The sequence below is a fragment of the Sinocyclocheilus anshuiensis genome, unplaced genomic scaffold, assembly GCF_001515605.1.
Source record: "Sinocyclocheilus anshuiensis isolate Anshui unplaced genomic scaffold, SAMN03320099.WGS_v1.1 scaffold648, whole genome shotgun sequence".
NCBI lineage: Eukaryota > Metazoa > Chordata > Actinopteri > Cypriniformes > Cyprinidae > Sinocyclocheilus > Sinocyclocheilus anshuiensis.
Genome location: NW_015557156.1, coordinates 864,880 through 892,052, shown reverse-complemented (window position 1 = coordinate 892,052; position 27,173 = coordinate 864,880). Strand labels below are relative to the sequence as shown.

Here is a 27,173-nt window from a genome sequence, read left to right as displayed (position 1 = left end):
TTTTGTCTTATTTCCAATATAAATCATTTGGATTTATTTAGGTTTATTTTTTGCATGTTCTTGTTTGCTGTTTTTTTTCTAGCAAGACCTGGCAACATATGTAAGTCAAGGCTCTAAGCGTATCTCCTTCCCTGTGACTTTCTTGCACTGTGCATAAAGCAGAGTGACATATCTAGTTCAAACACATCATTAACATCTAGTTGTTCTCTTCAGTTGTATACAAACTGCGAAGAAGTTTTGTAAATGTGGTTGTCACTCCCCTAAATTACTGAACTGTGTGGACAGATCAGGATTAGGCTTTAAAGGATGAACTGACAAGTGAGTTTGGCTGCAGTGTGTACGTGGCCCCTATTACTTCATGAAGTTGTGTAAAGCATTCTGCTGCAAATATCATCTAATGCCTTTTATTGTTTATTCTAACCCCAAGTGACCACAGTATATAGAATAGAGCTTTTTTTTCTTTTCTTTTCTTTTTGCTTGAGGAGCCCTTATTTTTGAAGATGTTTTATAAAAAATGTTATCACAGTAAAGTGGTGAGAAAACGAAGTATAAGAACAGGTGATTCTGAGAGGGCTGTTCCGCTCACAGTTTCTGGGTGAAGTTTTCAGGGAAGACTCCTTTAGCTAGGAGGTTTTTATTCTGAAGCCAGTGTGACTCTTTTACGCCCATTAACCAGCCATCATCCTGCGCACACAAACAAAAACACAATGAGTCATTGTCCGATTGTATGTGCATGTATAAACATGGGTGCCATGACTGACCTCTTCATCTGGGTTGGCAAAGGGAAGAACAAGCACAATGTCACCAGCCTTCAGATCAAGTTCATCGCTGTCTGTTGCTCCATAGTCATGCATCACTTTCACCTACCAAAAATCATGTTAGTAAATTCTCTCTCTTTCTCTCTCTATGTATATATATATATATACAGTGCTGCTTGAAAGTTTGTGAACCCCTTTAGAATTTTCTATATTTCTGCATAAATATGACCCAAAACAAAATTAGATTTTCACACAAATCCTGAAAGCAGACAAAGAGAATCCAATCAAACAAAGGAGACAAAAATATATACTTTGTCATTTATTTATTGAGAAAAATTATCCGGTGTTAAATATTTGTGAGTGGCAAAAGTATGTGACCCCCTTTTGCTGCAATTAACGTTTTTAGTAACTGCTGATCAGTCCTGCACAACGGCTTGTAGGAATTTTAGCCCATTCCTCAGTACAGAACCACTTCAACCCTGTGATGTTGGTGGGTTTCCTCCTATGAACTGCTTGCTTCTGGTCCTTCCACAAAATTTCAATTGGACTAAGGTCCGGAATCTGACTCAGTCATTCCAAAACATTAACATTGTTCTTCTTTAACCATTCTTTGGTAGAACGACTTGTGTGCTTGGGGTCGTTGTCTTGCTGCATGACCCACTTTCTCTTGAGATTCAGTTCTCGGACAGATGTCCTGACATTTTCCTTCAGAATTTGCTGGTATAATTCAGAATTCATTGCTCCATCAATGATGGCAAGCCATCCTGGACCAGATGCAGCAAAACAGGCCCAAACCATGATACTACCACCACCATGTTTCACAGATGGGATGAGGTTCTTATGCTGGAATGCAGTGTTTTCTTTCTTCAAACATAATGCTGCACATTTAAACCAAAATGTTCTATTTTGGTCTCATCCATCCACAAAACATTTCTCCAGCATTCCTCTGGCTTGTCCGCAGGATCTTTAGCAAACTGCAGATGGGCAGCAATGGTCTATTTGGAGAGCAGTGGCTTTCTCCTTGCAACTCGTAACAGTGGTCTTGAATTTCCTCCATTTGTACACAATCTGTCTGACTGTGGATTGGTGGAGTCCAAACTCTTTAGAGATGGCTTTGAAAACTTTTCTAGCCTGATGAGCAACACCAACTCTTTTTCTGAGGTCCTCAGAGATCTCATCTGTCTGTGATACACTTCCACAAACATGATCACACTTTGATAGATCCTTTAAATAAAACAGGGCACACACTGACACCTGATAGTCATCTCACTGATTGAAAACACCTCTGAACAGATGGACTCTAATTTCACCTTCAAATTAACAGCTAATCCTAGAGATTCACATACTTTTGCCACTCACAGATATGTAATATTGGTTCATTTTCCTGAATAAATAAATGACAAAGTATATATTTTCACCTCATTTGTTTGATTGGGTTATCTTTGTCAACTTTCAGGACTTGCATGAAAATCTGATGATTTTTTGGGTTATATTTATGCAGAAATATAGACAATAGACAACAAAAGAGCAATGATATGCAAGTGCTATGACAAGCCTCAGTTAGCCTAATGCAGTATAAGTAGGAAGGTTTTTTTATTATGTAATAAATAAAAAGAAAACAGATAGATTAGAAAAAGAATAGAACAAACTAGTGTTAGAGGCCTTTTTTGCTTTGTTAATTGTATAATAAATAAATAAAAAAAAAACAAATAGACAGAATACAAAAAGAATAGAGAAGCTAGTGTTTTTTTTTTTTTTAAAGAAAACAAGCTGTTAGTATTATATTATTATATATATTATATTAAGCAGAACAGCTGTTGTCAACTGTAATAAGAAATGTTTCTTGAGCACCAAATCAGCATATTCAAATGATTATATACATATATACATATAATATATACAATATTTATATATGATTTATATTATACATAAATATTAATATATATTACATATATTTAATGTATATACATATAAATATACACAGTACACACATATCTTATGTAAACACAAACCTTTATTTTTGAATGTGATTAATTACAATGAATCAATTTGACATATATAAAGGTTGCGTTTATTTGGTCAAAATACAGTAAAATACAGTGATATTGTATAATAATATAATATAATAAATACTACCATTGTAAACCTATGGGATCTTGGGTTTTCAGTGCATCTCACCTTATAGAGAACAGATTGAGGAAGCTCTGCATCTGATGAGCCATTTGTCACTTTTGGCGCTTCATTCTAAATACAAAGAATAAAGAGAAACACCTTAATTACACCTGAGCAACTCAACAGAATAAAACAAACCTACTATATATAGAAATGTACACAAAAACGGACATTTAACATGACCACAGTGGAAACCTGCCACAAACCACCAAACAACATGATCTACTTCTGAGCCATCCTAACTCTATGACATTACTCCACAATACAACCACGATTAATCTTGTTCCTCTTACACTTTGAAGCTCCTCCCACTGAGGCGGCTCTGACTCCGCCTCCCAAGCCTGAGCCGCACCACTGCCCCAGTTTGTATCTGCGTCTTGCATTTGCCCTACCTGGGACCCTTCCTCGCCCCAGCGCACCGCACCATCGTCGTGCCAGTCTGGCTGTGCAGGAGCAGCTGTTTCACTGCTCCAGCCTGACTGCGCAGACACACTGTCCTGCTCATCCCAGCAGGGAGCTTCATACGGCTGTACGGCAGGAGCGACCTCATCCTCCCACTGAGGAGCCTCATACGGCTGCTGGCCATAAGTCTGAGCGGCAGCTTCTTCATCCGAGTCCCACTGCTGGGAGGGGTCTGCAGCAGGGGTCTGATCAGGCTGGGATGGGGAGGAAGGGTCGCCAGGATTGTTTGTTGGATTTTGGGAGGTAAAATAGATGGCAGGAGAAAAGGACAGGCAATATGGCAAAAGGCGCAAATAATTAGCAAGAAAAAGGGAATAAATGAAGCAGGGCTGCACAATTAATCGAATTTCTAATCGCGATTACAATTACGGATGCCACAATTACGTAATTGTTCACAGTCCACTTATGTTATTCTGAGTGCTTAAGATGTGTTTTTTTCTTTCTGCAGGTCATCTTAAGGGTTTTTCCATTGTTTTAATTTTAGTGTTAGTATAACATTATAATAGGCTACCATGCATATTTTTACTTTTTTATTATTATTTAAAGAAGAAACCAATCCAATGTACAGTTGACATTTGAGCCTTAATGCTATAGAAAAGCAATAAAAGTTTTTCAGTTTGAGTGTTTTCAGCTTATTTATTTTCATATAAAAATATGGCATGCAGTTGCTTCAAACAATGGTATAAACATCATTCAATGTAAATTGTGATAATCGTAATTAATAATCGCAATTACAATTTCAAGGGAATAATCGACAATTATGATCTTTGCCATAATTGTGCAGCCCTAAAATGAAGGTGAATTACTGTTCATTCTAAACTCCCCAAATGGTTCTTTTAGTATTATTTGTAGTTTTTTATTAATATTTTGAATTAGCTTTTATTTTTAGACGTTCAATTTCAATTTTAATTACATTTTTAGTCATTTTGTTATGTCATTTTTATTCATTTTTGTTTATTTCATTTATTACTATTTAGGTTTCATTTATTTTTATTTCAGTTTTAGTTTTGACTTCATTTCCAGTTTTACCATTTCAACTTAAACTAAACAAAAATGAGAAATGTTGCCTTGCAACTAACCGAAATAAATTTTGACTTTTCATCTAAATTTATATTTATATTTTTACTTAGGTTTAAGACCCTGACGATTACAATACATTATTTATTTAATTTAATTAATTACATTTTTTACAGTATAAATCTTGTAAGTCCAAATATATGGCCGAAAAGCGAGTGAAATCTGTTATTATATTTATTTATTTATTTTATTATTAATATTTATTATAAATGTATAATTAATATTATTATATTATGTTATGATATAATTCACCAGATAGCAAGATACACACACACACACACACACACACACACACACACACACACACACACACGCACACACGCACACACGCACACACAACCCTAAATAGAGGTGCATGTAAACCCTGAGCAAAGCAAACTGTGCATAGTATTTTTTCTTGTCTATATTAAGATCTAACTATTTTTTTTTGTTCTTGTGTCTGTAATGGACGTCTGTTTTCAGCTCAGAAATCAACTGACCTGACCTGGCTGAACATGAGACATACTGTGACTATTAAACTACTGGATGCGGCTTAACTTTGCTGAACATCTGTTTGTTTGTGTGTGCTTTTCTTTCTAATTTGTCAATTCAAAGATTGTAGAAGAATTTCATCCAAAAGCCCCATCAAATGCTTATTTCTGGCTCTTTGAGTGCAACCCACTGCCATGATCAATCAGACCACAAGAATCACAAAGATTATGTCAAGAGAGATCTGATCCGTCACAAGAGTGCCAGCACAGCACAAGGTCTTCTTACCTCCAATGAAGCCTCCTTCCATGAGGCAGCACAAAATGAAAGAGTGAGATAAATGAGGCCCATAATAAGAATAGAAAGACAATAGGAGGAAGAGAGCTCTCATAAAACACAGGAGCTTATGCTCATAATAGTGTTCAGAGCTTTTTATTACAGCAAACATGAGAGGAAAGCATTCGTTAAAGGTGAAGTGATATAATAGTGGATACTGGAACACCATGTACAGGAGTAAGAAGAAAATTAATATACAGTAATATTCACAATGAATAAGCCCAGACAGAATCTATAGACTGCATTTTTGCTGAGATTTTAGGGGAAAATCGATGGAATTCAGTGGAGTGAATATAATCATGGTAAAATGTGTCAAACAGAGCTGAGAGTAATACAATACAATTAGTAGCTGACAGCAAAGTGAAAGTAGCCAAAATATTTGTTTATACACTACCATTGAAATGTTTGGGGTTTGTACGTTTTTGTTCTCTTGTGCTCACCAAGGCTGTATCATTTTGATCAAAAATACAGTATAACTTTAATATTTTGAATATTATTATTATTTTAAACAACTCTTTTCTATGTGAATATATTTTAAATGTAATTTATTCCTGTGATGCAAAGCTGCATTTTCAGCATAATTACTCCAGTGTCACATGATCCTTCTGAAATCATTCTAATATGCTGATTTGCTGCTCAAGAAACATTTCTCATTTTTATCTATGTTGAAAACAGCTGTCCTGCATAATATTTTTTTGGAAACTGTGACATTTTTCAGGAATCTATGAACAGACATTTCAAAAGCATCATTGCTCAATAAAATTATTTATTTTGTTCAAATAAATCGTACTGACCCCAAACTTTTGAATGGTAGTGTATGTTTTATTCATTTCTTTTTTGTATTATTTATTTTTGTCTGTCCCTGGACCTTGTTTTGGGAACTAGTAGGAAGCAAGTTCACATGCATCACATGCGAGCAGTTGATGTGTTACATGCTGAACCAAAGTGGCATTTCAGATCCCCAAAACTCAAAGGGGAAACATGCAGAAATTTCAATCCACTTCAAAACTCAAGAGGCCGAGCTGTTGCATGCATCTTAGATGACACAGCATGTGCTGAACTCAGAACTGCATACTACTAGCATATTCTTACTACTTTTACCATATATTTCTATAGCAGAAATAGTAATAGCAGTATGTGGTTCCAAATTCAGCAATGGTTTTACTTGACTGTGAACCGTGACCTTTATCCTTTGCCATCCTGACCCTTCCTGTCCTCTGACCCACAGCTGGTGGACTGGAGCAGCGCTGAATGCTTGCCGAGCATCCAGATCTAAATCCAGCAGACTACACACTACTGGACCATTACACTGCTGTGCACAGCACAAAACACCAGCTTTACTACAGCAGTGACAGTATTTAGTGGAATCACTGGTTTGCAGAAACAGAAGATGGTAATGCTGACAAACTCAAGAGCCAGTGATACTTCAGTTGAATGAGCAGAAAAGAGTAAATAATAAGATGACAACAGTCACATTTAGGGAGAAAATGGAGGATGAATGTGCTCACTAAGGATGGAGATGATATATAAATGAAATGGAGATGAAGCCAGGAAGAGAGTGCTTATATAAGCAGGGGAGGGAGTCATTTGACCTCTGACCTGTGGCTGGGTTGAATTGTTAATGTTAGGCACCACTGCATCTTCAAGCAGGTTAATGATGTTGTCCTGTTTCACCTCCTGAGATGAAGCTGGCCTGGGCGGCCGTGACACCGGTGGTCCTTCTCTGGACTGCCACACCAACATACACATGCAGATACACACAAGCAGGAGGAAAATACATAACACACTGAGGGTTAAAACACCAAATCACAACCGCTTCTTGTTCTTTTTTATGTGTGTAACATGCTTTAAGTTTGCTTAAACACACTCATGTTTACCTAATTATCTACGAATCACAGACTCGACTGTAAGGCAGTGTTGTTATTGTTAACTAAAACTAAAACTACTAAAATAATATAATATAATATAATAATATTAGATGAAAAATGTAACTAAATATAAATAAATGAAAGCAAAATAATTATTTGAATATTAATAAATACTATAATAGTATATAAAAATAAATAGCTCAAATAACAAAAAGCTGAAATAAAATAATGTATATTTTTATAAATGTACTGACAATGAAACAAAATATGTTTGAGCTCTGGAACTAAAGCTAAAACAGAATTAAAAAGAAATGAAAGCTAAATAGAACTATTAAAAAGAATGAAAATTACAAAAGAACATAACAAAATTCCTAAAACTTAAACTAAAATGTAAAAATATGAATAAATACTATAATAGTATATAAATAACTCTAGAATGACACTGTTGTAAGGTTAATTATAAATACTGGTCTAACACTGCCACTTATAGAAAACGTTTATCATATTCATATCACATACGTAATAATAATAATAATAATAATAATTCATTACATTTATATAGTGCTTTTCTAGGCACTCAAAGCGCTTTACATTGTCAGGGGTATCTCCTCATCCACCACCAGTGTGCAGCATCCACCTGGATGATGCGACGGCAGCCATAGTGCGCCAGAATGCCCACCACACACCAGCTTATTGGTGGAGAGGAGACAGAGTGATGAAGCCAATCAGCAGATATGGGGATTGTTAGGAGGCCACGATGATCAGAGGCCAATGGGCAAATTTGGCCAGGATGCCGAGGTCACACCTCTACTCTTTTCGAAAGACATCCTGGGATTTTTAATGACCACAGAGAGTCAGGACCTCGGTTTAACGTCTCATCCGAAGGACCACACATTCACATGGTTATGTCCATATGTTTTTTCACATGGTTATGTTTTTTTTAGGAGAAAAAAAATCAGCATTCTCTCGTATCAGGAGATTCATCACTTATTTGAAAACGTATTTAAACCCCATTGCAATGTATAAATGTATAAAAAAGGGCTTGGTTTTATTTCTGCTCCTTTAGTTTCATACATACTGTAAGACATTATAAACAAACAAAACACAAATACATAACCATAACATAGAGCACATAAAAACATCAGCTCTCTCACAGTACCTTTGCTGGTGATTTATGGGCGTCTGACCCAGACTCTGAGAGGTTGTGATTGGCTGCTTCTTCACTGCATGAAAAACACACACTGGTAAATAAATACTACACGTTCATGAGTGTCTTGACTGAAATAGATCATTAGGTGGCAGCAGAGATCACCGTTAATACTGCAGGCAGATTGGTTTAAATCACTACCATGCACAATTACTGCATTTCAAAGACATTCCAGACATGCAGTTCTATTTTTTGTGTCAGCATGTACACACGGCCCCGTGCAAGCAGTAATTTTCAATAACAAACAAGTGTTAGTGCATTTTTAATAATTCAGCTGTGATTTGCACCAAAAATTCAGTTTTTTGTTTTATTTTACAAATGGAGGAAAAACATACGCTTCTCAACAAAACAAATGTGTCTCAGACATTTCTTCAGAGGAAAGCCTGAGAGCCAAAACACTGGTTTTTCTTCCATGTAAAAAATAAAACATCTGAATTTCTGAAGTCATTAAAAAGATCTACACACCAAAACGAGATATTATATGAGACGAGAGAGTGTGGTGTAAATAACCTTGTTGAAGTGCATCTTTAATGCAATTAATGTTGCATAAACACACACATAAAACATAGAAGCTGTTACCTCTTCCCAGTGCTTGCTGTCGTGAGACTTTTTCTGTGGATTATTTGGGGGAGCGTTGGTTTAATTTACAAGGAAAACAAGAACTCGCACATCTGTGTGCTAAACTACAGGGAACCAGAAGTGTCTATACAGACAGGAAATATCCCAGGATAAAAGCACTCACTTGGTTAGACGCTGCTCATCCAGTTTGGTCATAATATCACTCAGATTCTGGTTCAGCTGTGTGTGAGAGAGTGCAACATACCCTGGTAACTAACAACAATAATCTCATTTATCCCTTGTTAATAAGTCTCTTATTATTGGCTCACTTTGCCCATGTCCCTGTGAAATTTTTCCTCCAGGCCGGCAACGCTCTGGAATGTGTTAACATACAAGCCAACACGACTGCAGGGAGAAAGAGAAAACGACAAGTCAACATCAGTTCATTTAAAGGGGAAAAAAATGTTTTAGCTCACCAAAAAATGTATATTCTGTTATGTACTTGTCATGATGTTATTCAAATCATGCAGCTGTTTTTTTCTGTGGAACACAAAAGAAGAATATTTGCACCGCTTTTCATATAAAGACAGTTCATTATGATCTCTCAAACTCAAATAACAATGTAAAAGTATCATAAAAACAGGACTCATGCTATATATATTGCATGTCTTCAGCCATACAGGTCAACAGTTTAGGGTCAATAACACCCTATTTACTGAAAAAAAGTACACTTTTAATTAGCAAGAATGCATTAAATAAAAAAGCGACAGTAAAGACTTTAATGTAAATTTTAAACAAATTACAAAACAGTTAAAATATTTGACATTATTACGTTTTTTACTCTTTTTAATCAAACAAAGGTAGCTTTGTGTGAGGAACAGAAATTTTGGACAAAAATGTAAGTCTTTCTCTCTGTTGTAGATATTGTATGGCTTTTATATTGCATTTTCGTCCTTTTTGTAGCTTGTCAGATGTGATCGCTTCGAATTGTTATTATATGGAAAAGAGATGTGTGAAAATATTACAAAATTATCCTTTTGTGTTCCACAGAAAAAAAATAACAGCAGCACATAAAGTTTAGAACATTTCATTTTTAGGTGAACTATTCCTTTAAGATGAATAAGAGAGATCATGGCAGGATGAATAGCTGGTTATTACCTGTCCCACAGGGTGGGAAGTTCCTCCTGGAGATCATAATTGATCTCCTCAAATACCTTCTGAGCTCTGCCCAACTCTTCCTCAGCCTAAACACACACAAACACATCAACACACATGGTCATTAGGCTAAACACACGATAATTTATGAAAATACATATACAAAGAATTATGCGTTCAACTCTGCATGAATAGACGGTGGACAAATGGACCCTGGAATCTGCAGAAAGCATTTAAAACAAACATAAAACATTTACTCACCGCATGTCATTTCAAACTGTATTACTTTATTTTGTATAACACAAAACAATCAACTCTACAGAATGTTTCTCCATACAATGAAAACAAATAGTTAGCAGGGGCTATCAAGCACCAAAAAATGCATCAAAAATGCCATAAAAGCACTTCACATGACTTGTGTGCTATAGCCAAAGTCCTTTAAATAATGACACTTTTGTCTTCTGTAGAGTTGCTTATTGTAGGTGTAGGTGAATTGTAGGTGAGTAAAATACATAAAGAATTTAAAAAAATTTTTTTTTTAGAGAACTATACTACTGTTTAAAAGTTTAGGGTCATAATTTTATTCAGCTAAGATTCATTAAATTGATTTTAAGTGAACGTGAAGACTGCAAAATAAATGCTGTTGCTTTAAACATTCTATTCATCAAAGAATCCTGAAACAAAATCACAGTTTCCACAAAAATATTGACCAGAAAAATGGTCTTCAACATTAACAATAGTAAGAAATGTTTCTTGAGCAGCAAACAGCATATTAGGTTGATTTCTGAAGGATCATGTGACACTGAAGACTGGAGTAATGATGCATCACAAGAAATTGTTTAAAAATATATTCAAATAGTTAAATGCAGCCATGAAGAGACTTATTTCAAAAACACTAAAACATCTTACTGACCCCAAACTTTTGGACAGCATTCTTTTAAACAAACATTAATTTTTATGTCATACATACAAAAGCATGAAGTAAATACACCTGAGGAACACAGATGCTACATGAGGAAGCCACGCTGTGAGTGGGTGCGGACTGTGAGTAGGTGGGTGGAGTTATGCAGATTTAGGGAGGGTTTACAGGCTGAGTGACAGATGAGTCACCTGGCTTCTCGAGAGGTTAGTTTGAGCGATTTGGTGTGCTGTGATTATTCCCTGAGCCCAGCCGGGAGCAGCCTTCTCCACCAGAGCCAGAGGCTAGACGTGCAGCAAAGAGACAGCGACAAACACACTCAAGTGCTGATGTTAGCTCACACAAATCTCATCAAGCAAGATAACAGCTTGTGCAAATGCACACATACACTAACTCAAGCATATAAATTGACTGCAATACATGAATTACGTATTGTTATAGCAATAAGCTGATTAGTTAACAAGGTTTAAGGACAAAAAGCCAGACAGTACAGCATAAATTAACAAGCTGGAACGAGCATCCGGTACCTTGGCAATTTTGGCCTCATCCTTTTTCTTGCTTTTCTGTATAGAGGCAAAATGATGTCTGGCACTGTCAAAATCTACCAGCTTCCTTTCGCGCTTAGCGATGCGAGCCTGCAGAGGGAGTCAGAGAGTCACAAGTCCATCTAACACAGCAGTAACTAACTACTGTAAATAGACAATGGCTGTAAATGGCTCCCAGGGTGTTGTTATAAGGTTGTGAGTGTTGCTATGTAATGCATCTGCATGCTGGTGTCTAGATATGGCCAGAACCCTACTTCCGTGTAAAGCCCTATTTGAGCAATAATTGTTTCTCATGGGGATGGAACATCATTGATAAAAGTCATGCATTCGTATGGTGATTTACATCATGATGCTACAATTGAGCTGTTTATGTTGTCAGTCAAATGATTGTCAGCTATTAACAAAATGTCTGTTATTGATTGGATTGCTCATATTTAATTTAATGACAGGACAATAATTTATTTTATTATTTAAATATTTTTTAAGTATTTTAAAAATAGGATAATCAATGCACTATAGATCAAATGGCTTTCAGTCTTGCATTTTACCTCTCAAATTGATGTTATTTTAAAAATGTGGAAATTAGCAAAAATAAGTTAAAGCAAACTCTATTTTAACAATCGGCCAATAGTTGTTTGTTAAAATCGGTATCAGCCAAAAATAAATCCTATTGGTGCATCCCTAATAATGACCCATTTCAAAAATTATACATGATTTTGTTTTCTTAACAGCTCCTATTCATTGTAGTGGAACTGTGATTAAATAAAATCCTCGTAAACATAAAAGTGTCCATATTTAAAATGCGTGCACATTACCACAAAGCACAACCATTACTGTACGGTGCTTGGCAGCGATCAAAAGACATTTACAAAACCACTTTTCGATTGATCCCTTCTTGTAAACTCAGAGATGTGGATTCACACCACAATTAAATTGCCACACAACCTTGGTGTTTGTCAAAAAACAGTAGGTAATTTAGCTGGGAATTTTTACGCGGGTGAAAAACAAAACAAAAAAATGCTTTCTTTCTGAAAGAAAACATTCAGAAAAAACATTCTGAATTTGGACAGCAATAAAATCGCTGACTAGTTCCTATAAATGTTGAAATGCTTACATCTACCACTTATTAAAGCAAAAACAAACCTTTATGTCTGGAAATTGAGCCAAATATGTGTCCATGGAAATGAGGGCATCGTCCACAAGCTTCTGGTGGAAATCTTGCCACAGGAGGTCAGTGTCCTGTAAAACAAATGTGATCAGACACATACAGCAAGACACATACTCTCACGCTCTCTCTCTCACACACACACACACACTGACAAACCACTGATGACAAAAGTCTAAATATATGTGTACAGAGCTATTCTAAAATAGAGTTCACTGCAGTGGCACTACTCTAGCATCACCAGCACCAGCTCTAGACTAGACCGTCATGTTTACCTCCAGATTATTATCCATTTCTTTCTCTATCATCTCCTTTACTCACAGAGGGATGGGTGAGTGGAAGAAATCAAAGAAATGTAGAAAACACAATCAATTAGCAGATTAATAAGTCAACAGAGATCTAAACATCAGTATGGACAGCAGCGATCCTTCACTTGCATACAGTCTTAAAGGAATAGTTCACCCAAAATGGAAATTTGCAATTTTTTTTTGCTGAACTTACTCACCTTCAGGTCATCCAAGATGTAGATTTTGTTTCTCTATCGAAACAGATTTGGATAAATTTAGCATAACATAATTTTTGCACCAATGGATGCTCTGCAGTGAATGGGTGCCGTCAGAATGAGAGTCCAAACAGCTGATCAAAAAAAATAATCCACACTTTTGTTTTGTTTTTATCAGCTGTTTGATTCTGAAGAAACTCATTTACATCTTAAGACGGCCTGAAGGCGACTACATTTTTAGAATATTTTCATTTTTGGGATTTAGAATTAAAATATACACTACTGTTTGGGGTCGGTAAGATTTGTAAAAATGTTTTTGAAATCTCTTATGTTCACCAAGGCTGATTTATCTGATCCAAAATACATTAAAAACTATAATATTATGAAATATTATTAGAATTTAAAATAACTGTTTTATATTTGAATACATTTTAAAAATGTAATTTAATCCTGTGATGCAAAGCTGAATTTTCAGCATCATTACTCCAGGCTTCAGTGTCACATGATCCTTCAGAAATCATTCTAATATGCTGATTTGCTGCTCAATAATTCTTTTATTTTTATCAATGTTGGAAACAGTTTTGCTGCTTGATATATTTGTGTAAACTGTGATAATGCTTTTCTCTAAAAAAAAAAAAAAAAACTGGCCCTAAACTTTTGAATGGTAGAGTATAGGCCTATTCAAATGCTGGCAGATTTTGGTATCTTAGCACATCTGGGATAAGTATGAGACTTGATTAAATTGAATCTAGTCTCTTATGATCATTAACATTTTCCTCTGGCTCTTCTGAAGACAAATTTAAGGTTACTGTGGCCCTTTTGCATAGTATGTGAGAATCAAGAAACAACTGACATATTAAAGAGATTTTACTTTCCTATGAGATTTTTCACACTGAAAACACTAATGTCACACAATCCAGACAGAGTGTTTTGCTCTGCCAGTGATATCCTTACACACCTCTGCGATGGAGTCCACCTCCTCTTTGCCAAACCATTCAGGGTCGTACATTTCTGCCAGACAGTCCTGCAGATGCTTCGAACACTCGTGCATGGCTGCGGGAAAAAAAATCAGATCAGCTAAGAGACAGTCATTGACACAGATGACTGCTCAATCACTCAACCAAACACACATCTTTCAGAGAAGTGAGAACTGCTGTGGGCACAGAGGAGGAAGCTGAGGCGATGGGGTTGTGCATTAGGACAGCACACTAGAGTCTGATGTAAAAGGAAGAAGGCTGTCTGCTTACTTTACATTTCTTTAATGTACTACCACTCACCAGTGGTTAAAGTGGTAGTTCATCCGTAAATGAAAATGCTGCCTTAAAGATTTGGCACTAACATTTTGTCAAACTTACATGTTACAAGGAAGAACAAAAAACATGGGGTGAGTAAATGATGACTGTTTAATTTTTAGGCAAACTATCACTTTAAGAGCAAACCAGTATGGCCAGACCTGAAAACACTTTCCACATGTTTACAACCTAGAAAGAATTTGTGACTCCCTTATCTGTTATACATGGAGGCAGCCAGGTACAGCTATACATGCAGGACTGAGTATGTTCAGTCACAATCTTCTGTTTTGCTTTTAGAGAAGCTCCTGTATTTTATCTGAGAGAAGGCTGCATTTAAATACAAAGGAGCATGATAGAGTGATTGCACATTTGGTTCTACTTTTGCCAAATGACCATACTGAACAGATGCTTTTTTTAAAAAGTGTTTTTGGACATGATTGTGTTTGCGTTTTCTTTAAAATTGACTAGATTAGCTTTCTCTAAATGATATCACACTACAAAGGCATTAAAAGCATAGCTCACCCCAACCCCACCAAAAAAAGAAAACTATGTCATCATTTACTCACCTTCAAGTCGTGTAAGAAAAATGTTATGGCTTTCTTTCTTCTATGGAACATAAAAAATATATTCAATGACTTTCAAAGAAAGTCAATGGTTACCAAAATATATTCTTTTGGGTTCCACAGTGGAATGAAAGTCATACAGGTTTGGAACATGAGGGTGAGTAAATGATAATTGAATGTTAATTAAACTCCAGTTGATCTCTTTTATTAAATATATACACAGACACACAATTAGAGTCTTACTTTTCACTGCCGCCATATATGCCTTCAAGTCTTTCTGCAATTTGGTGCCATCAGCCTGCAGATATAGACCAGAGAGAAGAAACCACCACTAGATATTTAAGAACTACGATGAGGGTTAGAGGTCAAATGTCAAGGCAAGGAGTATATTAAGGAGGGGGGTCAGAGATGGTGAAGGTTTAAGGCTCTTACCAGCTGCTTGTTGAATTTGGCCACTTCCTCCTCAAATGCTGTGTCTTTTGTTTCATCCGCCTTTCCCAACTTCTGCAACACCTATCAGAGAGCAACACAAAACAGGCAACATCATACATACACATACAAACACATATGGTCCACAACTTCTGCTTTACTGGTTTGCAGGCCAGGCTCTGTGTTTGTGGGGACCAAGGCGAGAATTTATAAATATCATAATCTAACAACACCAAATGTAACAAGTGGTTTTTCTTTGTAAATGAAAGCGCTAAAAAAAAATCACATTATACATAATTTGAATTCATGTAAAGAAACAACAAATGAAGAACTATGGATAATGGTGAGTAGAGAGTATAATGTATTTTGTGAAAAGACTGGTTTAAGACGTGTCGCTCGTATAGTTTTGAATGGGGGGAAATGCAGCAGGAAGCCCCGCCTTCTGAATGAAAGAGCCAATTGCTAATCGGTAAAGTCAGCGAGTCACTGCAGCTGCCGTTAGAAGTCCCTGTTGCTATAGAAACAGTCGGCGTTCTGAGACGTGCGCTTAGGACTGCGCATGCGCACTGGCTGATCTAGCCTGAAAAATGGCTTTTTATAATGCTATTTGAGCAAAAGAAACAACATTTATGATACTGTTGTTGTCAGATTTCTCTGGTGATTTCAAATATGAAATCCAATCATAAGTTTGAACAGTTTTGGAGAATTTGTGAAAAGACTGGTTTAAGACGTGTCGCTCGTATAGTTTTGAATGGGGGGAAATGCAGCAGGAAGCCCCGCCTTCTGAATGAAAGAGCCAATTGCTAATCGGTAAAGTCAGCGAGTCACTGCAGCTGCCGTTAGAAGTCCCTGTTGCTATAGAAACAGTCGGCGTTCTGAGACGTGCGCTTAGGACTGCGCATGCGCACTGGCTGATCTAGCCTGAAAAATGGCTTTTTATAATGCTATTTGAGCAAAAGAAACAACATTTATGATACTGTTGTTGTCAGATTTCTCTGGTGATTTCAAATATGAAATCCAATCGTAAGTTTAGTGAACAGTTTTGGAGAATTTCATGCTTCCCCATTCAAAGACATAGGAGTTGCACTTGCATGCCCGAGAGGCGTTTCAAAGATGGCCGCCGAGTGACATGACTTGTCTTAAAGGGTTAGTTCACCCAAAAATGAAAATTCTGTCATTAATTACTCACCCTCATGTCGTAAGACCTCCGTTCATCTTCGGAACACAAATTAAGATATTTTTGATTAATTCTGAGAGCTCTCAGACCCTCCCATAGACAGCAATGTAATTACCATGATCGTCCAGAAAGGTAGCAAGGAGATCAGTCAAATAATCCATGTGACATCAGGGGTTCAACTGTAATTTTACGAAGCTACGAGAATACTTTTTGTATGTAAAGAAAACAAAAATAACGACTTTATTCAACAATTACTCTCCAAAATGGCACCAGGGTGACGTGGAGGAGATGAATTGTTGAATAAAGTCGTTATTTTTGTTTTCGAAATTTGCTATATTCGTAGCTTCGTAAAATTACGGCATGAGGGTAAGTAATTAATGACAGAATTTTCATTTTTGGGTGAACTAACCCTTTAAAGGGACTTTGACTGTACCAGGTTAGCTGTATGAAAACCATAAAAGGCCTACAGTCACTGTGTCCTAAACAGATGTGACATGACAAAGCGACAAGCAAAGACAGTTATCTGTACCATGTTTATCTGAATTTCTGTCAAACTAATGAACTTGTTTATTGTGATTAACAATAATTATAATAAATTTAAAAAAATATTATTATTATTATTATTATTATTATAATACATTGGCGTCAGGTTTAACCACATATAATTGTGATAAAATCATCGGCATGGCATTACTGCTTTAATAACTTCTTCAGCAGCTGTCGAAGATTTTGCAGGACATAGACTTTTTGATTAATTCATCTGATTCACGATTTTTAATGCATTTTTCCTTTTAAACAAATGAAAAGCGCAGTCTTAAGAGTGCAGATGTGTATGTGTGTCTTAAAAAGGTGGCAAGAAACAGGGTCTTAGATCCCCGGCCACCACAAATGGTGCTTTCAGTATCAGTTCCATGTTCCTCTTCCCTATGAAGAACGCTGACATACAGTAACTGTTCATAAAAAATGAAACTTATTCAAGGAGGCTCCCAATGAGTTCCTGAGAGTGTGTCATTGTGCCATGCACACATACAAACACCTGCCAACAGTTCAAAGCACAATGTCCTTTTATTCCATACGATGTTTCCATTATACAAGACATAACTATTTCCTAGCAGATTTAACTATGCACATTTCCTTTAGTTCAGATTGCCCTACTTCCTGTCCAACATGTATGAGGTAGTACTTGAATCCGGTTCTATTTATTCAGAGGTCATTTCCTTTTCCTTCTGCTCCCCCATATCAACTCCTGTCGGCATATTAAACATGCCATGCCATTTGTGACCCAAAGAGATTGGTCTCCGTCAGCCTGACACAGACAACAGTATAGCACATCCTATGACGTCTGCTTCATAATGTCAAAAGATTCACGATGAAAGGATGGCGTTTCTCACATTTTTCTATTTTGAAATGCTTTCTAAAAAGTTTAATATGCAAAGACAACTATAAGTAATCCATCTGAAAGCTAATATACTAAACAGTTTGGGATGGGACTGTCTGACTAATGGAAGATGGAATTTTCACTTCTCTACTACTAAAAACTACCTAGAGCAACATCAGTTTCAATAGATTGCTGCACATAACAGGAAACTTTGTGCATTCTGTTCATTTTTGTAACAAATGATATAACTTAATAGAAAAATACAGTAAGTTCCAGAGAAGTTCCTTGTATAGCAGAGCAAAAGAATTCAATAAAGCTTGAGGGGAAATCACAGTAACCTCTAATCTCCCACTGGCTTTCTCTTGGCCTGTATTAATAAAGGCTGTGTCAGCTGTGCTCTTCTTGAAGAATGTATGAATGTGTATTACTGTGCAGGGAGTGTTTGAAAGCTGATCCTGAATGCATCGCAGCAGGACCCCTCCCTCGAGCCCCCTGACATCTTAAAATACAGAGGCCTGCATCTGTGTCATGATGACCTGTGCTCCCTGTGCAGTAGAGCAGATCTGGGATGAAGGCATTCTCTCTGACTCAGAGGTCTTCCAGGAACACTGGATATGACTGTACTCACTGAGCTAGTGGTCGAACGGCATGGATTTTTCAATTGCTGATGAGATATCTAGAGAGCAAGTGGTTGGTGAACGGTATGATAAAATAATATAGAATTTATAAGATAGAAGATGATTTGTGTCACTCACTACTTACTCAAAATTCACTTTCATTTTTCTGAAATAGAGCAATATCCACTAATATGACTGTCAGTAAATTTTGTTAATACTGAGTTTTGTTTATGAATCAAGCAGATATGGTTATTGGTCAAAAAAAAAAAAAAAAGATTATTCAATTAATCAGGCTGGCTAGTATATCAGTTATTTGGTCTGTATCTTCTTGTCTTGAAAGCTAATGGGAATACGCTACTATTCGAAAATTGGGGGTTGATGAGATTTTTTTATGTTTTTGAAAGTTTCTTATACTCACCAAGGCCCTATTTATTTCAAAAACACATTAAGACAATAATATTGTGAAATATTAATACAATTTAAAATAATCTGTTTTAATATTCTATTAAATTCTATATTAATATTGTAAAATAGGCTATAATTTAATCCTGTGATTGCAAAGCTGAATTTTTAGGATGATTACTCCAGTCTTCAGTGTCACATGATCCTTCAGAAATCATTCTAATATGCTGATTTACTGCTCAAAAACATTTCTTATTATTATCAATGTTGAAAACAGTTGTGCTGATTAATATTTTTGTGGGCAAACCATTTTTCCAGGATACTTTGATACATACAATGTCAAAAGAACAGAATTTATTTGAAATCTTTAGAAACATAAATGTGAGCCTGGACCATTCATAAGGGTCAATTTTTTTTATTGAGATTTATACATCATCTGAAAGCTGAATAAATAAGCTTTCCATTGATGTATGGTTTGCTACGATAGGACAATATTTGGCCGAGATACAACTATTTGAAAATCTGGAATCTGAGGGTGCAAAAAAAAAATCTAAATATTGAGAAAATTGCCTTTAAAGTTGTCTGAATTAAGTTCTTAGCAATGCATATTACTAATCAAAAATTAAGTTTTGATATATTTACAGTAGGAAATTTACAAAATATCTTCAATGGAACATGATCTTTACTTAATATCCTAATTTGGCATAAAAGAAAAATTGATAATTTTGACCCATACAATGTATTGTTGGGTATTGCTACAAATATAGCTGTGCTACTTAAGACTGGTTTTGTGGTCCAGGGTCACAAATGTCTTTGATGTCACTCTTTTGATCAATTAAATGCAACCTTACTCAATAAAAATATAAATTTTGAACTAGCGATGAGTCGTTAGTGAATGATTTGAATCATGTTTTTTGAATCTGTTATCTTTCCTAAATCAAAACACGGGTGCTGCTGATAAAATTGGATACTATGCAGCTAATCTGCTCTGTTTATAAAAGTTGTGTTGTGTGCAACTTCACCCAAACGCAGCACTGATGGGAAGATCGCATCATTCTGCCAACTTCATTGTTGAATTTCACGCAACTAAATTAACTAATTTATACTTTTCAGAGAAGGAAAAATATTTATTTTCAATATCCAAATTGAGCACATCCACGTGCATTCTTTGATCATACTGCGCATTAGGAAATCATTATAATGCAGCCAAAGATAAATTATGAGAAACATAAACGATTAGTTCATCTCCAGAGTCCAGAGTGTTTTATTCATTTGTCATGTAACAGACGCACAATGAAAATCGTTGATTAATGACCCATCACAAGCACAAACGGTTTTAAAAGCACCACAAGTGATACATTTTTTAGGAAGTTCTATTCCGAGAGCACTTAATAAATTTATAACCGTAAACAAAGGCATTTCCTATGAAAAATACAAAAATATCCTGACTTTCTCAACTTTTGTTCAGTTATACTTCTGCTCTAGCTTCTGTACTCTTCTGATTTACAATCGAAACTGCTAATTTTATCATCCTGTATGGTTCTTCATTTGGAAGCTGCCTTGCATAATGTGTCCGTGTCCTAAAAATTGCTTAAATTACAGTCTATTCGTATGGCTTTAGAAGACTAATATAGTACACAAGTCATATGAACTGCTTTTTTGTCCTTTTTGGAATCTCTGGACACTGTATACTTCAATTGTATATGAGCAGCAGGAACATTTTTCAAGTTGTCTCCTTTTGTGTTTCACAGACAAAAAGTCATCCGGGTTTTGAATGACATGAGTAAATGATGGCAAAATTTTCATTTCTGTCATGACAACTCTCGGAGGGATTGGCATGGTAATGTACATTACAATGTTAATGTATTTGGTCTTGGCGGAATATCCACAACATACTGCTGTGAGCATGTAAGAAATATTGCTGCTGCAAATATAACATACATGAAATAACACCCCATATAGCATACATGAATCACCTCGTAGCAGATCTATACAGGTGGAGCTGGGGAAGGTGGAGGGTTTCTCTGTATTTACAGCAGAACTATTTGTGAATCAGCATGTTTAATTAATACAGCTCTGATCAAACCAGTGCCAACCATTTGTCCGGCAGCTGTTAAGATTCCTAAGTGTGTGTGAGCGAAACATTCGAGCAACTGAGAGGCAAGTTTATACTAATTGATGCAGTTATCCATATTAATACACCCTGAAGATCTGACGCCATACAACTGCAAATTAATTTTCTCTTTCCTACAACAACATAGACTTTTATTGATTTACATAAAGAAGGATTTTTAGCTTCAAAATGCCCTGAAAGGTTTTGTCAGACTGAGCTATATTTCTGGGACAAATCTGTCTAAAGTAAACACACACCCACACTTCTGCTGTCTCATGGGAGTGGCAAGCGGATGGGCTTAATAAGTGTGTCTGTGGAGCCTTAACTAACAGGTTAAAGGAGCTTACAATGAGAGAAATTTAGCAGTAGCCTGTAGTATGTGCTTGTGCGAAATTATGACCGCATTCTCTCAAGTATAAGCCAAATGTCACTTCATCTGTATTTTATAAAGGCCCTGGTCTTTACTTCTGGTCGATGTGTGCTGGTGTTCAGTTACAGCCCCAAAAATACCCCAGACCACAGCCGCTGGCATTCACATACACCACGGTTTGTCGCACAAGGGGTTTCTGGGGATTAGCTCACAGCTACAGCCTGTCTGCTATTCATAGCCCAATCCACACACTGCTCTATAGCTCTATGAGGACGGACAGGTGTGTGGGTGGAGTGCGGAAGAGGGGTGTGGCTCATCCTTGAGCTTTTGATTGACAGGTCGTCTGCCCAATCAGAGCAGAGGTCAGGGGAAGGCTGAGGACACTTCCTTTGGGTTTCTAATCTGAGAAAAGGAGGTGGTTGTAACTTTGCACCAATCTCTTGTCCTCCAGGGTCATTATGCGACTGGACACTTCTGGAATGTTACTAAAAAAAAAAAAAAAGGATGGGTGACTCAAGAATAACCTGCCTTGATGTTCCAAATTAGTGACAAACATCATCTAATGACAGACAGGTGGATGTGGGAGAAGCGAAGAGTGAGAAAAGATAGAGGAGAGTGCAGAGATGTGGGCCATTTGCCACTAGAGGATCATGGTTAACTCTCCTCTACCTGGCCGAGTTTCGGGGGGAAGAGGAGACTGTGACCTTACCTCAAAGCAATCACGCTGATGGCCAGCGTATCACTTAGAAGGAGTGTACACACACACATACACACGAATACACACATACAGATTCTTTTCACACTCTGAAGAGGCAGAGACAGCTGAGGACTTGAAAATTTAAGGGGGTCTGAATACTTTCCGTACCCACTGTAAATGCAACTAAAACAAGTGCTGACAAATAATATTTAGGCCCATTGTAAAGCCTACAGACAAAAGCAATCTGTCCAAAAACGTATTAAATGGATCGTTCATGCAAAGATTAAAAATTCTGTCATAATTAAAGCAACATAATAAACAGTAGTCACTATACTCCAAATTAAGTCTTCTGAAGACAGATACTAGCTAACTCTTCATAGTGAACAGAGCGAAATTTAAGTCGTAATTCCCTGAATTACACACAAAGCAACAGAAAATAGGCACTATGAATCTAGCATGCAGGACAGAAGAGCCCCTAGGAAGAGGAACACAAACACAGAAGCAGACAATGATCCTAAATTACTCTCCTTGTAAACATCTATATGATTACAAAGTAATGAGCCTGCTTGGTTTATAGGGACAGGAAATGATAAAACTATCTTTCCTAGAAATCTCCTATCCGAGATGTCTAAGCCTCTTATGAAGTAATAAAAGTGTGAAACTATATTTAGCATGAAACAACCTAAAACAAAAATGACCAGTATTCTAAAAGACTCAAATGTATTGATTTCTGATGTTTCTGTACTGATTCTAGTGCTAGTTCAGATTATTAACTCATTGAAACAGTGTGCAAGTGTCAGAACCCTAAAATACACCTAGAGACTGGCTGAATTTATCAAGTAGTTCCTATAACCCTGGTCTTACATCCTAAAATTACTCAAATCAAAAGCGTGTCACTTTTGCACAGTGCAAGGCTCTGCTGTCCAGCTGTGCGCTCTGGGAGGCCAGCGGTCATTTGGAGCGTTTAGCGTGGAAATGACACTTCCTGTGTACCTCCTGCTTTCAGCTGGGGGTTGTTTGTGTTGATGCACCAGTCATACCCTGAGACTTAAACTGTGCCACAACATCGCCATTTCCAAACTGCTCCAAATGTTCCTGAGAGCCAGGGATTCATTTTGTAGTGGGCATATGTTGTTTGTGAATATCTCTGATTCCATTCTGTTTTAAGTCCTAGTGTATCTTAAATAAAACATTCTGGGCTTTTCTGTGATACAAAATGTTACAGGAGAGAGCGAGACTAGTTGGGGCATGAGGATGTTGTTGTAAGGGTTGTGTAATTATAAAGTGACACAAATGCTTGGTTTCTCTAGCAGTGGGTTTTATGAATCCAAACACCTTAAACAAGTGAACCCCACAAAAAAAAAAAAAAAAAATACACTGACACATTCAGACAAGTGCCAACTATATAATGAGGGTAGATTTTAGACAACATTTTTTGTAATAAGTCAGTGAGGGGCACGTTGTCACGTGTGTAATTTTATAATTATTTATAATTTTGTCTGTTTCATGAATTGTTTCAGAATAATTTTACTGTTTACATATAGTGGAGCCTACAACACAAAACAGACACTGAGTGAAGAGAAAGCTTTATTTATTTATTTAATTTTTTACTTTACATCTCATATTTTAAAGGGGTCATATGATGCGATTTCAATTTTTCCTTTCTCTTGCGTAAAAAGACAGTATAAGTCATTATAATCAGTAATTATGTCCCCATTGGATGCAACAAATGCCTTGTTTGTAATAGGTTTAATGTGTTTGTCTCGTCACTCCAGCCGGGACACGGCATCAACAGTATGGTAGGGCCGTAACATTTCCGTCTCACGCTTGAGGTATTCGGCCAATCACAACGCATTGGATAGCTGGCCAATCACAGCACACCTCGCTTTTTCAGACCGATGAGCTTTGTAAAAATCGACACGTTTCAAAAAGGCGGGACATAGAGGAGAAACAATAATGTACAGTATGTGGAAAATAATGTGTTTTTTTTACTTTAAACCGCATAAACACATTTCATTACATCAAATACACAAAATAATGTTCTTTTTAGCAGCATCATATGACCCCTTTAAAAAAGGTGTTGTTCTCAAATCAGTGTTAACAGAAGCTCCCTGATGTGACAACTTACCCCATAAGAAAACATGCCCATAAATGATCAATTATTTTGAACTTTAAATTTAACTGTATTTTTAATTATTTATTTATTTATTTTTACTTGGGAAATGACAGTGGAAATTACATTTATTTATTTATTTTTATTTTGTTTTTTTTTGTACTCAAGTCTTTAAGGTATGTGCCTGACTTTCAAAATAAATTAAACTTAACCTGGCAAATATTCAGTGGAGTACAAAAGTGTGACAAATAGCCCAAAGTCTCCACTACGACTATATAATATAATATAATATAATATAATATAATGAATGGTTGATTCAATAGCAAGTAAAACTCAAATGTCAAAAGAGCTTTGGTCACTAACAGCTGCTCTTTAATGCACTTAATCTCAAATGACCCCATCAGTTTCAAACATAACTTTAACAGGAACTCTCTTGCTCTTGGAATGAGAAATAAATCCATCTTTTCAACGCAAGAGAGAATGACAAACACACGAGCTCATGTTTTATATGAAGTGTTTCAGTGCTGTTCAGCTGTTATTTTTAGTCTCTTCCTACAGTAAACACAGAGTCACATTATTTGACACTTAGAACACCTATTCAGCAGGTCGCAGTTGAATGTACAAACTAAATAACAACAACAAAATACATAACTGTTACATATACAAAGAGAATAGATATAAGCACGCATACCTTCTCTTGTGCTCGGGTTATCCTCTTTTGTACATTACTGGCCAGTTTCCCGGCGTTGACTCCTTTCCCTACCTCTGCCATGTTTGAGCTTCAAGTTTCCAAAGTGAATAAATAAATAAATAAACCGTTATGAATGAAGTAAAGCGCAGAGAGACTGGCAGGAGATACAGAAGAACGGTAATGTATGGGGAAATACTGTCGGATCAACAGGAGGTCGGTGGGTAAACCCTCTTAAAGAGACAGTGCGCGAGTTCGGAGTCCTAAATGTGGACACGGAGAGTTATTATTAGACTAAACTCCTTCCAAACTACGCTATCAAAAAGTTTAAACTTAAAACCGTCAAACAATTTACGGTCTAACGGGTTCCGTTATTCGCCTGTGGTGACAAGCGACTGGAAAACAAGAGAGAGAGCGAGAGAGAGCTGCACAATGTTTCCACTCCTTATTATAGACGCTCTCTTAAAGGCACAGGTAAACACGATCAAGATATTATAAGCATCTTTTTGTTTTGTTTTGTTTCTGGAAAGTTGCACAAAGTCTTATTGGATAGTTATACCAGGGGATTTCAAACTGGGGTCCAGGGACCTCCTAGGAGTTGAAAGGAAGTGCTAGGGGTTCTAGAATATTTTAGAGAAAAATAGTGAAAAACAGTAAAATAAATAAATAAATAAAATTATGATTAAACACAATAAATAGATAATAATATATAGAATTAAAAAAAAAAGTTTCAAATAAATACATTTATAAAAATGGATAAATTAAAAATGGATTTAAATAAATAAGCAATATGTCTAACAGTACAGAACTACAGGCAGTAGTAAACAAAACGTAGTAATGTAAAAACTAAATATTTTCCAAATAATATTTTACACATTTATTATATTGATTTTTTTTTCACTGTATAAATTAGGTCTTTATACATGAAAATATACAGTTGCCTTTTAAATTTTAGGTTTATTATTTTTGGGGGTCCATAGCATCTGAATTCAAAACCCCTGCATTATACAACAGATAAGCTAGTTACATTTACCACTGCTCTGCAGGTGAAATTCAGTCATTTCAATAAGAATCAATGCAACCAGGATTTTTCCGTTCCAAAAGTTGGTCACATCAGTGACATGCTAATTGGCATTTACATTTATGTATTTAGCAGATGCTTTTAACCAGTTAAGTGATAAATAATAATATAACATAAGAGGTTCATTGTGAAAAGTCAATAACATTGAAGGTGTCGCAATACAATTCTATAAAGCTTCCAAAATGTCATCCTTTTTAACCTAATGTTTAGTCTCTTGAGAATTTGAAAGATGAGACTAGTCTAAATGCCATGTCTGCATGGTCTCATTAGTAAGAGGAGAGTTTATCTATTCAGTGGGGTCATATCACATGTTTGGTGGGATTCCTGTTACATTAAACCCATCTGACTTTCTTGCACACTGTACTGACCGTTTTATGCCAGTAGGGAACAATTACATAGACCAGTGGTTCTAATCCAGTTTTTATTACAACAGATACACCAGAGGAAAAACTCAGCTTAGACAGGAGCGCCTTCCAATATTGTCTTGGACAAATGGGGGATTTGGAGTCAAAAAGGCTGAGGACAACTGACACAGACAAAACATCAAACAGATGACAAAAATAATGAATACAATTGTCATAGCCAGCAAAGGGCAAATATGAGACAAAATAAATAATTTGTATAAAGTTTAATTTCAAAAATAGATTTTAAATACTGTACCCGAATACCTTATATTACCTTAATGATAATACAAATAACTTTTTTTAAATAACATTTTTAAAATAGTTTAACCGACTGTCTTAAGGCTAATGACAATCTAATGAGGGAAGAGACTGGATTACGGGAATAGCGAACAAATCTAAGGCACAGACAATGTTTGGTCTCTCACAATTTCTGTAAGAAGCAAGACAAGAGGTCAGTTTGTAATCTGTTCTTTTTACAGTTAAAGGTGATGTGTGGATTTTTTTCAATGTGAAATACTTTTTTTATTTTTAGCTTATACAGCTACAAGTTTGATGATTCTCCCAAAAAGCGTAAACACTGACACTGCTCCATTTGTTTGAGCATCTTGACAAATACGACACAGCAATACTGACTCAACCTATTGACCCTTTTCACAG

At 36.2% G+C, this 27,173-nt stretch overlaps 1 protein-coding gene across 4 annotated transcripts; it reads right to left on the bottom strand.

Annotated features, from left to right (window-relative positions):
* Nucleotides 1-470: 470 nt before the first annotated feature.
* LOC107678198 (myc box-dependent-interacting protein 1-like) lies at nucleotides 471-25,462 on the bottom strand. 4 transcript variants are annotated; one of them, XM_016473391.1, is made up of 19 exons: nucleotides 25,035-25,462; nucleotides 15,480-15,560; nucleotides 15,291-15,345; nucleotides 14,151-14,245; nucleotides 12,966-13,001; nucleotides 12,669-12,764; nucleotides 11,508-11,615; nucleotides 11,172-11,264; nucleotides 10,065-10,150; nucleotides 9,236-9,311; nucleotides 9,091-9,146; nucleotides 8,928-8,960; nucleotides 8,301-8,364; nucleotides 6,873-7,001; nucleotides 5,226-5,240; nucleotides 3,224-3,586; nucleotides 2,937-3,002; nucleotides 762-863; nucleotides 471-684 (listed from the first exon to the last, which is right to left on the bottom strand). In XM_016473391.1, the coding sequence occupies exons 1-19, from the start codon at nucleotides 25,113-25,115 to the stop codon at nucleotides 583-585; spliced, it is 1,737 nt and encodes a 578-aa protein (XP_016328877.1). In that variant the 5' UTR covers nucleotides 25,116-25,462; the 3' UTR covers nucleotides 471-582. The 4 variants fall into 4 exon arrangements, with proteins under 4 accessions (XP_016328877.1, XP_016328878.1, XP_016328879.1 ...); XM_016473392.1 differs by lacking the exon at nucleotides 5,226-5,240; XM_016473393.1 differs by lacking the exon at nucleotides 8,928-8,960.
* Between the last annotated feature and the right edge of the window lie 1,711 nt (nucleotides 25,463-27,173).

What these genes read in the sequence shown, in the direction of transcription:
- LOC107678198 (XM_016473391.1), bottom strand. Translation starts at nt 25,115, where the DNA reads ATGGCAGAGGTAGGGAAAGGAGTCAACGCCGGGAAACTGGCCAGTAAT. An exon ending in CTCAATTTCCAGACATAAAG is followed by an intron (nt 11,616 to 12,668) that starts GTTTGTTTTTGC and finishes CTCCCTCTGCAG; the next exon opens with GCTCGCATCGCTAAGCGCGA. An exon ending in GATGAGCAGCGTCTAACCAA is followed by an intron (nt 8,961 to 9,090) that starts GTGAGTGCTTTT and finishes AATAATCCACAG; the next exon opens with AAAAAGTCTCACGACAGCAA.